Source organism: Sinocyclocheilus rhinocerous, unplaced genomic scaffold, assembly GCF_001515625.1.
Source record: "Sinocyclocheilus rhinocerous isolate Xijiao unplaced genomic scaffold, SAMN03320098_v1.1 scaffold340, whole genome shotgun sequence".
In the NCBI taxonomy this organism is placed as follows: domain Eukaryota; kingdom Metazoa; phylum Chordata; class Actinopteri; order Cypriniformes; family Cyprinidae; genus Sinocyclocheilus; species Sinocyclocheilus rhinocerous.
In genome coordinates this window covers 509,747-522,234 of record NW_015670980.1, presented here as the reverse complement: position 1 = coordinate 522,234, position 12,488 = coordinate 509,747, and the positions used below count along the sequence as shown (strand labels likewise).

Sequence of the window (12,488 nt, the reverse complement as noted above, 5' to 3'; positions counted from 1 at the left end):
ACAAATGCCGGCACAGACGTGCATGTTCGGCTAGAGTCGCTTTGAACTCGTGCATCTTCGGAAGCGGAGCTGCGCGGAAAGTTACAAAAAATGTCGTGCACACCGCCACGCGAAACGACGTCGCGCGCACTCAAAGCGAACTTCCGCCAACACCGCGATGACGTCATATTTGACGCGCAAATATGCGAACTAAGCGAACTTGCGGACGCGTCGAGTATAAATCAACCTTGAGCATGTGTGCGTTAGATACAGTGAAGACAGCGCCTTAGTTTAGAACTCTTCTCATTTTTTTATTTTTTTAGATACGTATCGTACCGTGACTTTGCTGGTGATACACAGCCCTAATATCTATATTTCGATAATTGAGTGTGTATTTATTACTATGGTTCCGGTTTTAGTTATTTGCATTGTGTAAATCTGTACTCAATAATTCTCATTCTACATTGTAATTGCATTGTATTATTTGTTGTTACAGGCCACAGTGTAATGGGTACTCTACCTCAATGTGCCTTATATAATTTAATGGATGTTACTGCAAGTCTGGAATAAATGGCAGTGTTATTGAAGACACACTGTATGTGCATGATTCTTTAACTGTAGTCAATCCATGTTTGCCCGCTATGATACCAGACATTGAGTAAATGTTGGGAGGTGCTACCTAACAGGCTGTGTTAATTGTTTTGAGCGCACTGACCTTTGTGTGGAAATAATTACGAATAACAGTAATCTGGTGAGAAAGCTATAAATACAGTGAAAAAGATTCAGATGTTCTTCAGCTCATTGGCTCTGTGATGGGCTCTGGGTTCTGGGTTATCCATGTGTTTCTTTTCTTGTAATATAATATTGTGTCCTTCACTATCATGCATGAATGTGTTTGCATCCATGCTGTTTGTTTGTATTTTCCATTAAACATATCTCAACGTTTTGTGTCCCTGTCCACATTTTCATTTCATGAGGAAGATTTCCCACTTATTTTCTCTGTGAAGGATATTGATGCTTTTCTGGAAGGATGCAGCCCGCAGCAAAATCCCTTCACAAAGAATAATCAAAATCCTATTAAATGCAGAGTGAAAATTTAGCCCTGCTCTGAGATCATAAAGATCTTCATAAATACAGACTGTAAGCTTTGAGCTTTGCTCACCTGTTCTGCAACCAGTGATAAGGAGTTTCATAAATGATTAAACCAATGGGCAGAATATACTACATTGTGCTAGCAAAACCATAGCCTGAATTATGGATATGCAGAGATGACTCAGATGAGCTAGTGGCCCTTGAGTGCATACACTGTAAAACCCAATTAGGATAACTCATTTCATTTGAGGAAACCGATTGCCTCAATCCATTTAAGTTTAGAAACCAATAGTAATGATAACTTTTAAAAGCTTTTTAAACAAAGCATCATCAATATAGTCTTAGCGTCCATCCTCAATCTAACCACATGCAGCATAATAGTTACCCACAAAACTCAGACATAACATGAAATCTTTTAAGTCCCAACATAACAGAACAATACACACTGACATATTTCTCCTAGCTAAATAAATAAATAACACAAAATTTTACTGAACTTAATATTTAATTGAAATTGTTTGATTTGGTGATTTTGACTGATGTGCTATTAGTGTTAAAATACCAACTTAGAGGCTTAATTGCTGCTTACTGTCACTGGATATTTGATGTACATTATTTCATATTACAGAATGACTACAAACCATTTAAATCTATTCTTATACCACAATTGATGTTTTAGACAGTCTGTGCTGTCCCAGCCCCTAAAACAGCTGGTCATGCTGAAGAATGATCAGGCCCTAACTGACATAACAATGGAGACAACTGAGCAGAGCAGTATTTTGTGTTGTATTGTGTGTTTGTGTGTGTCATTTCTCAAGTGAAAGTGGCTTGGTAATTGTGTCTTTAGGGATTTGCCATGGCTAGGCTGAATGGTGATAAATTATTTGAGGGTGTGGAGTGGCGCATAACCCCATGTGAACCCTGTTTGGTGAGGAAAAATATCTTCCAAGGATCTGTCATACACAGAAAGAGAGAAAGAGAAATAATTGGCTCAGCAGTGCAGCTGATGTTGTTCTGTTGTATAAATGATTTGTTCTGTACAGAGTTCAGGGACAGGCTCATGGGGTTTTAAAGTCATAAATGTTGCGATTAGCCCACCTGCATTGAACACGTCTGAACACTCAGTAATCCGTCAAAAAGCAACAGCCTTTTATGATCTATATCAGGCAAAAAATTACAATAATGAACACACTTAAAAATATACACATTTTTACATACAGACAAGACAGTAGTGAGGTGAAAATAATTTCTCACCTTAAAAAACAACATTTTGTCTTATATTTGTAGTAGGGGGATGATCGTCAAAAATAAAAAAAAAATGTCTTATGGACAGATTAATCAAAAAAGTGGAATTTTTGTATTTTTGAATATCAAGGTTGAGCATGCATGGTGGTGATGTTTTAGGCATGTTTTGCTGCAACACTACTTGGAAGCCTTCACTAAAGGAACTACGAATTCTGCTCAGCATCTAATTCTTTAGCACATCTGTCCTAATGAAAGTCTGGACTTAAATCCTTCTGAAATGCTGTTGCAGGACTTGAAATGAAATTGTATATACATTGTTGTGATTAAAAGTTTTGACAATATGGGACCTTTAATTTCTGATTTGCCTCGATACATACGATAACCAAGGTAATAAAATATACGCAGATTCATGTTCATTTGTTTCAGATAAAACTGAAAGTGTTTTTAGCGCCACTAACTGGACATTTCACTTTAAAGGTGTCGTGAAATTTGCAAGAAGTAACGTAATATGTCACAGGTACATTTAAAAAAAAAAAACATTTCCTGGATTGTCCATTTCAGTTAAGGTTTTGTTTATATAGATATTTGCCCATGGTAATAGTTAGCTCACTAGGTTTGTAGACACAACCAGTATAATAGCTAAAATATATGCACATTTGCACACTTTAACATTTGCCAGACATTGTCCTGCTTTTGGGTTTCTCACCTGATAGCATGGATTTGTAATAGTGATTACACCTAACCCATGATGTTTTCATGGTCTCTGAAAAAATCTCTGACCCATCTGTGTCAGATATAAAAGTCTAAAATCAGGCTTATAACAAATTGATATTATTTTATATGGCATTCTGGGTCATGGATTGCTTGATGACTATCACATACATGTCTGTATTGTCCCCTGGTCAAAGTAGAACTGTAGCTTTTGTGTTTGGGTCTTCAGTACTATTGATTGATTCTGTCTGAACGCCTCTAAGGAGCAATTTAATCGATTGCAGATAAACACATGGGCTCGTGAACATTTTGTTGGTTGGAGTGGCTCCTTGTGAGGTGATCCTCTGGGAAAGACAGTTGCTATTTCTGTCCCATTGTTATGCTATGCCTGTCAGAGCCCTGGAAAAGCCTTCGTCAAAGGAAAAGAGAAAAGGAATGCTCTTTTCACTCCTTTTCTCCAACCTCACTTGATCTACAACCTCATTTATTCTGTGTCTTTCTCTACCTATCCCAGTGACACTTCACATACAAATCTCTTCTCTCTTCTTCAGCTTTACTTAAATGGAAAACCACTCCAATAAAAAAAGAGTTGGGTTTGAAGGTGCAGGAATCAATAGACTCTCTGAGATAGTAACAAGGGATTCTTTAATTGTTCCTTCCTAATGTTTGTAATTTTCACAAATAATTCCTTAACCTTATTGGCAGTAATTGCAGTGTTAGTTTATATAGTTTCTGTCCTGCTGTGCTAAATAGAACATGGGAGTGAATTTGTATCATGATGGTGTCATATAGCAGAAATATGAAATACATCCTGCTCTGTTGAAGTACAGTATGGGTCTGTATATTGCCGAAGGAAGTTTTTGATGAGACGCATTAGGCAGAATCGCATTTTGCTCATCTCTTGAGAGCAGCACAGTAGATTACACAAAGACAAATCTAGATTCGTCATAGCAGATGAATCTACAGAGCATACACTATTGAAGGCAATGTAAACTGCAGTTCACAACCTGTTTTACTTCAGTAACTTGTTGTATTTCAGAGTGAAACAGTCTAAACAATGAGAAGGAAATGTAGGATGGGAGTTGATTTAATTCAAGTAAGAATGAATTAGACTTTAAAAAGTCAAAATAGTCCAAATGTCATATATAAAACTAATATTTTATCCTGTAATATAACATTGCTGGAACAATGTATTGATATATAGACATGAGACAGGTTAGGACATGGCCCATAGAAATGAAACAAAAACCATCTGTTGAGGCAAAGATCATGGTAAACGGACACGACCCAGACCATGTGTCAATACAAAAGTCGAAAAAAAAATATATATATTGTTCTCTTAGGTTTGTGTGTGTGTGTGCTACAGTGTAAGGATAGTAAAACCTGAATTTTTTGGCATTTTGACACCGGCCTGCGGTTAAATTATGAAAAATAGTAAATTATGTTTATCTGAAAGTGTAACAATGCAAACATGTTTTCTGTAAGGGGTAGGTTTAGGGTTAGGGGATAGAAAATATTGTTTGGTCTGTATAAAAGTAATAGAAGTCTATGGAAAGTCCCCACAATTCACAGAAACACACTTGTGTGTGTGTGTGTGTGTGTGTTTAATATATGCAGATATATTGTAAATTGTTGCCTTTGTGTACTATGAATCATTGAATTCTTCACTCACTGAGACATTCAAAAATACAACTTTGTGTGCTGCTTTGACACGTGGAACGGTTGATCCTGCTTTGGTTCTACCTTAATTGTTTTGTTAATAGAGCAAAACTAAACAAAGTAACGGCACATGTCTTCAGATTATAAGCACGATTTTGATTTTTCAAAATGTAATCATCCAGAACAAAATTATTTCTTTCTCCTGTGATATCTCTTAGTTATTATACCAATGAAGCGGACTTAAACTGAATTTCAATCACATATGTAATTGTCATTCAGGAATTTAAGAAGGTATATGCAGTATGTGTGTGTGTGTATTTGATAATGTATTCCATTGAGCCTGGTCACCGTTTAATATGTATTACTTTATTGCTCCACTGTCCTTTTGCTCTTCTTTTCGCTCTCTTTCCTTTATTTTCAGCCTTACCCCATCATCCCATGCAATCTTTCTTCTCATTTATTAGATTTATTCTCCAACAGAGCATGCTGGGAGATTCTGGAGGGTCCTCTTGCTCTTCTGGCTGTATGAGAATGAGGTTTTATAGCCTTGAGACAGAACTGTAGTCTTAACACAGGAGTGAGGAGAACCTCTTGCTAAGAAATTCAGTTTCACTGTGGCATCCATTACTGTTGTTGCCATAGAAACAAATTACTCAAGAAAACATGCAAGATTTGGAGAGTTCGAATATTTAGTTTGTCTGTCTGTAATTTAAGTTTATGTACATGACCATAACATTTTTGGTCACACCTTCTTATTCTTCATTATTACTACTATCATTAGTATATTACTAATGTAAGTGGATGTATGGGGAAAAATATCAAACATGTATTCTGTAACCCTTAAAAACAGTACTGAAGGCAACCCAAGCTCATTTAAAATACATGACTTTTGCTGCATTTCTCAAAAACCTGAAATACGCTGCTCCATGCATGTGGGTACATTTTTGCAAAAATATATTGCAACGTTTGTAGTATGAAAGTGAAATGTCCAGTGACTTTTTGTGAATTGTTTTGTTGTTGTGCCAAGTGCAATACTGAGCACATTTACTACGTCAGAACATCTATTACATATCTGTGGTAAAATAAAATAAAAAAATTGTGAGGTCATATTGTGCAAGAAACTTTGCAAAAAGTCTTTATTAACCTGCCTCTGTAATTTATATGAAAATTGACAAAAGTTGTTGGTGTTTTACTGCCTCTTGTGTCCATTTCAACTGGAAACTGCAGTGAAACGTGTGTATAGGTACATTTTTGCAGTTTTATAGGAATGTAGCCAAAGTCATGTATTTCCAGTGAGTGAGTTAATTGAAGGAGTTCACGGCTGCTTTTCCTGATGTATAAAAAAATAAAAAAATCAATTAATTAATTAATCAATTAATTAATTATTAATTAATAAATAAATAAAGGGAAACTTAAATCAAAGTGTGTCACAATCATGACTTTGTGGTCTTCACATAAAAGTTTTTTTTGGTGTGTGATTTTAAGCTTTTTTCTCCCTTGGTCTAGAAACAAAAATAAGCTCTTTCTAAGTGTATTATATAAATGTCTGCATCATGGATGAGGAAACTAGTTTTTACTGTACTTTGACCAGGGACTCACTCATGCTGAAATAACTCTGATGTGGAAGTGGCTTATTACTGACAGACACAGTGTCCACAATTTCAGAAGGAGGCTACAGCTATATCACCATGGACACTATAGTGACTCTGGACAATTGGTCAGTTTCATTGCCAACCAACGACAGGGACATCTGCATGGTTGCAGAATGATGTTTAAGAGATGCCCATTAAATAGCATGTGTCTAACCAGAAAAATTGTGAAGGATGTACAGTTTTAAAGATCACAAGTAAACTGTTTTTGATTAGATTAGAAGACAGCAAGAATGCATGACTTTATTTACTTTAAATACACATTTGCAATATGTAATACTGCAATCGAAACAGTATTATTGTGTAACATCATTGCTTTGGTGCAGTATCCTGTAAATGAATTTGCTCTTTTTCTTATTTACAACACTTCTCTTGAAACCTCTGGGACTGAGGACAGGCTCATGCAGGGTTGCCAGGTTTGAGAAACATAACCAGCCCAATTGCAATTCAAAACTAGCCCATTCGTGTTTTTTTTCCCCATGATTTTCCCTTTGACGGGAGTCCTCCTCTGTCAAAATAGCATTCCAGCAGGGTGAGGGAGAGATCGCTTTAACCCATCGACTAAAAAACAACCCCTGGTAAACCCACGGACTTGGCAACCCTGGGCTCATGACCTCATTTGCATGTGTGCATGTGCTATACGGTGAGATGGAACAGAGAGTGAAAACACTGAAAATGTAAAGACCATTCATCCATTCATCTTCATCTGTTATTTTCACACTTTTCATCATGGGGAGCTTTTACATTTTGGCTTGGGGAAAATTCGTATATTATTGATGGTTAAGCCATATATGTGTTACTCACAATCAAATAGTTTTAGTGGAAGGATGAATCAAGTGGAGAGAGAAGAATCAGCCTGAGTCTCAGTCCTTGTGTATGTTTGCAGCGGAAATGCTGAGTGTTTGCTAGCATTCATGCTGGGTCACTGCCTGAGAAGTACAGTATACTGCCTGAGATTAATTTTTATTTATTTATTTTATTTAATTTAATTTTCTCACCCTTATACTGTCCAAATCCCAAAAGACTGAAGTCTCACCTCACATTATCAGGGGGACTCCTCTGCTTTTAGTCTACAGGTGTGAAGGACTGGATTTGTGTGTGTCAGCTCCACTCACCTTCATTTCTAGCTGTTATTTAAAAGATGTTACAAACACTTTCCAGTCACTGCCTCTCTTTGAACCCTGAGTAATGTAAGTTCTTCCTCCCTGGTTATTTCTGCTTTGGTGATTCTGTATACACAGAGTTTAGGGGTTCTTCTCAAAAAGACAGGGTTAAAGAAAGAGACAAATAAAGAAAACTTACATACAGTATTGCATCACAAAATCTATTTTTGACTGTTAACACTGAACCAGTGAACAGCTTCAGTAAACAGTAAATACTGCCCTCTTTGATTTGGCTGACCATATCAGTCATTTTGACATTGACGAGATGGACCGCCGAGGTAACTCAGATGAGAAAGTTTCAAGAAAGGAAAACTTGAAATCGCATCATATGACCCCTTTAATGATATCAGGCAAGGGTGCCTTCTGCTGTTTGATTTTACTGTTCAATTTATTTGCTTAGCACCTAAAGACACTACTTTATTTATTTAGCCTCACTTGGTGTTTATTCAAATCAGTGCATGGGAAGTCTCCTTTATCAGTTATAGTTATTTTGATAAAGTACAATTTTCCTTCAAAGAACTGACATTGATATTTGCATGCTACGTACTGTGTTGTTTATTGAATTTAACTCTCAGGTGGTTTAGAAATGAAATCATGTTGAGCATATTTGAATGGTCAGAGGAGAACTCAAGGCACAGGGCTTCAGATGACTTGGTTGCTTTTCTTTCTGCTGTCATCCACAGAGCTGACATGGTTGTTCATTTAATTATTCTACTGTATGCTTGATGCACAGAGGAGTTTCCCCACAATATACTCTACACCACTGCAATGCAGCCCTGCATCCAGCTGAACACAATCACACACATGTCTTATGGGATGATACTGGCTGCGAAACATCCGGAGTGCGTTTGTTTTTACAACCAACACTCTTCATGACTTGGGGAAATAGTGGTGACTGATTGTGTTATAACCCTCAGACTGCTGCGCTGCTGATTTCAGATCAGTTGTCTTTTGTTTATTAATGACATTAACATATGCGTACGAGAGAACAGCTTTGGATGCAAGAGCTGTGCATGTACACATGGCAAGATTGGGTTTCCATAGAAACACAGCATTGTAGTTTTGATTGCATAAAACCTATTGCTTATGTTTGACATTATTAGCGGTGTTTGCAGCTATTGCTGTTTCTATTATTTTTACATAGGTTAGGCAAGTTGATATTCTGATCATATTTTTTTCCAAGCACAATTGACCAATTCCAAACCACATCAATCTTAACAACTACTATTAATTTTGCATTTAATCATTTATAAGTGATATATAATTGTCCATGAAGGCTGGAAGTGAAAAACTCCTTATATTCAGGTGTGCATAATTATTAGGAAGGTTTTCTTTTACAGATAAAATGAGCCAAAAAAGAGATTTAACTCAGACTGAAAGTCAAAAATTAAATGTCCATGAGAAGGATGCAATACTAATGCAATCCTAGAATTTGACCATTGGACAGCGAAATGCTCACTGGGTCAGCACGGTCAGAAAAAAAAAAGAAAAAAAAAACGGTAGAGAAGAAGAGACAAATGTTAACTGTAAAATAATTAAGAATTAAGGTGAAGAATTAGGTATGAAACCATCAGGAACCATTTAGTCTCCAGCGCCACCAATTTCCAAAACTGCAACCTACCTGGAGTCTCCAGAAATGCAATGTGTCAGGTTCTCAGGGACTTTGCCATACTCCTAGTTGAGTGAGCTCTGACCCTCAAAGTTGAAAGGAGGTCAGAGGACTGATAAGCAAGGGAGATACAGTAACCTCAATCCACCTGCTTGATGTCTGCTTGGTTGCCGGAAAGCCTTTCTTAGGTGGACCAAAGCATCTGATTTCCTTCACAGAGCAGCTCTGTGGACATAAGCATCCAGTGCTCTGACTGGACACATTAAATTAAGCTTTTCCTTGTCTGAACTTCTAAAAGGGGGGGGGACCTGCAACACTATGGGCCTTGGAGCATTAGTGGGCACATTTGGCGCGTAACCAGGCCTCAGGTACAGAAAGAGATGATCACCATCTCTCTTGAGAGATGAAATGGCTAAGGGAAACACTGTTTTAAGTGTTAAACATTTTCAGGAACCTCCTCTATAGGTTCAAAAGGAGTTCTACACAGTCTTTCTAGGACAACGGCCAAATCCCAGGCCAGGATTCTAGTATGAGTTGCAGGCTTCAGCCTCAAAGCACCACGGAAGAAATGTGTCACCAACGGCTTCCTCCCTAAAGACTTATCACCTAAAGGGGCGTGGTAAGAAGCTATGGCTGCCACATACACTTTTAAGGTAGAGGGAATCAACTCTGTGGAGAACCCCTCCTGCAGCAACTCTAGGACTGAACCAACCTGGCAGTTAACTGGGTCCAGCTGATGGCAACCGAGCCAAGAAATGAACGGGGCCTACTTCAAAGAGTTTCCTTGTGGTGGGACCTCTGGAGTGGAGTATGGTCTCAGCAACCTCAATTGAGAGACTGGAATCTATAAAGAGGGACCACTCAGAGGCCACACCCACAGTTTTCACAACCAGAACAGGGCAACTAGCAGCAAATGAGCCCCATCCCGGCTGACTCTCTCCAGAACTCCTGGGAGCAGAGCAATCGGGGGAAAGGTGTACAGATGCAGCCTCTGCCACATCTGCACCATAGCGTCTAGTCCCAGAGTAGCTGAATGTGTGAGGGGAGAACCAGAGTGGACAATGTGAGGTCTGTCGAGACGCAAACAAGTCCACCTGAGCTTGACTGAACACCCTCCAAATCTGGAGGTGGTGGAGCCTCCATTCCCTGGGCTTTGGCCCCTGCCTAAACAAGATGTCTGCACCCTGGTTGAGGTACCCAGGAATGTAGACTGCATGCCCTCAGGGAGAGCAGCTTTCCCTGGGCCCACAGGAGGATCTGGTGTGCCGGTTTGTAAAGCAGGCATGACCCCAGACCCCCGACGACAAGGAGCTCCCAACACAGGACCCTGGGACAAGAACCAAGGTTTCTCCACATGACTAAGGCACGAAGGCATCGTTACACGTCCTTGATCATGTAAATGGGTTGCCCCTCGTTTCCTCACAGCAAGTGATTCTAAGCAGTTTGGAGAATGGATGGATGGATGGAAATTTTTTAATTGGCTATGAATGTGCTATCAGTGTGGACAAAGTTCTCTCTGTCTCTGGATCGAAAAACAGCCACTGGACTAGAGTGTTGTCATTGCAATATTGTAATGTCAGAACTCTAGACCATGCTCAAATCTATCATGATCTGTTTGTAACTCAAACTCTGTGTGAGCACTGGTGTAGAGGAAAACATATGTCTTGAAAATGTTATCTTAAAAATGGTCTAGTAATTTCACAGTGCATGTTTTTTTGTTTTCTTGTTCCTTTGTTAACTTTGTATGGCAGTTTCATAGCCGTTAAATTGGATGTGAAAGCTCTCTTAACTTGTGATTATTTGACTGATACTTTTCTAATTTTGTAGGCAAAACAACATCATTTGGATGAAAAAACAAATCACAATTCAGTATGCAAATAGATTTAAGAAATCATCTTATTTTGCTAAGCAAATTATTACTACATTTATTATGAGTTATTAGCTGGCCATACACAACCACTGAAGTTTAGTGTATGGAAAAAAGGATGCAACAGCACAAACAGAATAGTGATTTATATTATGCACTTTCTGTAGCATTCATTTTATTTAAGTCAGAATGTTAAAGATTAAAGGTTAGGGATAAACCGATTACTGTATCTTCAGCCTAGGGTCAAGCATATAATGTTTAATTTTATTGGTTCAGACTGAATTCATGTTTAATACTTAGGGCTAGGAGTTTAGAAGAAAAAAAAAAAATAATGTTTGAGAACATCATTACTGTGTTGCACTGTACTAATAAATAATCATGATGAAGTATGATAATAATAATAAATGATAGTAATAAAGAAGTATGGTACTCTTCAGAGTGCAGCAATGCTTTTCCCAATTGCATTAGCTTGATTAATCTTTGAACGCTTCATTCATTCCTCCATCTGTTCCTTTTCATGTATTTTCTCCGATAGGCATGACTTGTCAAGCGCGGACGTCGTACACAGAGGACGAGGTGCTGTGGGGCCACAGATTCTTCCCGGTCATCTCTCTGGAGGAGGGTTTCTTTAAAGTGGATTATTCTCAGTTCCACGCCACATTTGAGGTTCCCACACCTCCCTACAGTGCGAAAGAGCAGGACGAGGCCTTACTCATGTCCTCTCCACTCATGGCCCCATCTCTGTGCAACAGCGGAGAGAAGAACAGCTCCCTGGACTGCCTGGAACTGCTGGAGGATCAGGAGAGCACGACCAAATTACCAGCCAAGGTGCAGAAGATGACAGGTAGAGACGGGCTGCCCAGGAAACTCCTGAGAATGAGCTCCACCACATCAGAAATGACATACAGCCTTGGCGAACTGCCCATGAAGCTCCAACGCATCAGTTCTGTGCCTGGGGTCTCGGAGGAAAAGCAGGTCTCCAAGACAACTAAGATTGCCACAGAGGCCATCAGTAAATCGGTTGCGGACTTTCCACCGAAACTGCAAAGACTGGCTGGGGGAGGAGGCCGCATGGATGGACATCTGCCCCCCAAACTCCGAAAGATGAACTCTGATTGTTTCACATAGAAAAACTTGTGTTTTTCAGCTGCTGTCAAAAGGGCCCTCATATAATTTGAGATGTTAAGCTTGTATATATATATAGAGAGAGAGATAAACCATATATGCAGTACCAATGAAGTAGGTTAGCGTAGTTCAAAAGTCTGTTCCTGTGGTGGCTTCATATGCAGTGAACAGACTCTTTCTGGTTGTTGTTACTACAAGCACAATCTGGTATGGATGACAACCTCAAGTGCATGTTAAAATATCTCTCTCCCTCTAATGGCATGACAAGCTGTACATATTTATTTGCCAAGGAAATGTTAGCAAATATTCATTTCTCCAAGCCATATGGCGATGTAGCGGACAGTTCCTCCTACGTGGCTAATTAGGAGTTATTCAAGTCACACAGTTGT

The 12,488-nt window shown here is 38.7% G+C and overlaps 1 protein-coding gene across 1 annotated transcript; it reads left to right on the top strand.

Annotated features, from left to right (window-relative positions):
* Positions 1–11,511: 11,511 nt before the first annotated feature.
* On the top strand, positions 11,512–12,220 carry LOC107734499 (G protein-activated inward rectifier potassium channel 1-like). The gene has a single exon (XM_016546470.1). The coding sequence runs from the start codon at positions 11,512–11,514 to the stop codon at positions 12,100–12,102; it is 591 nt and encodes a 196-aa protein (XP_016401956.1). The 3' UTR covers positions 12,103–12,220.
* The last annotated feature ends 268 nt before the right edge of the window (positions 12,221–12,488 follow it).

Excerpts from the sequence above, each read along its gene's own strand:
- LOC107734499 (XM_016546470.1), top strand. The coding sequence starts at position 11,512 with ATGACTTGTCAAGCGCGGACGTCGTACACAGAGGACGAGGTGCTGTGG.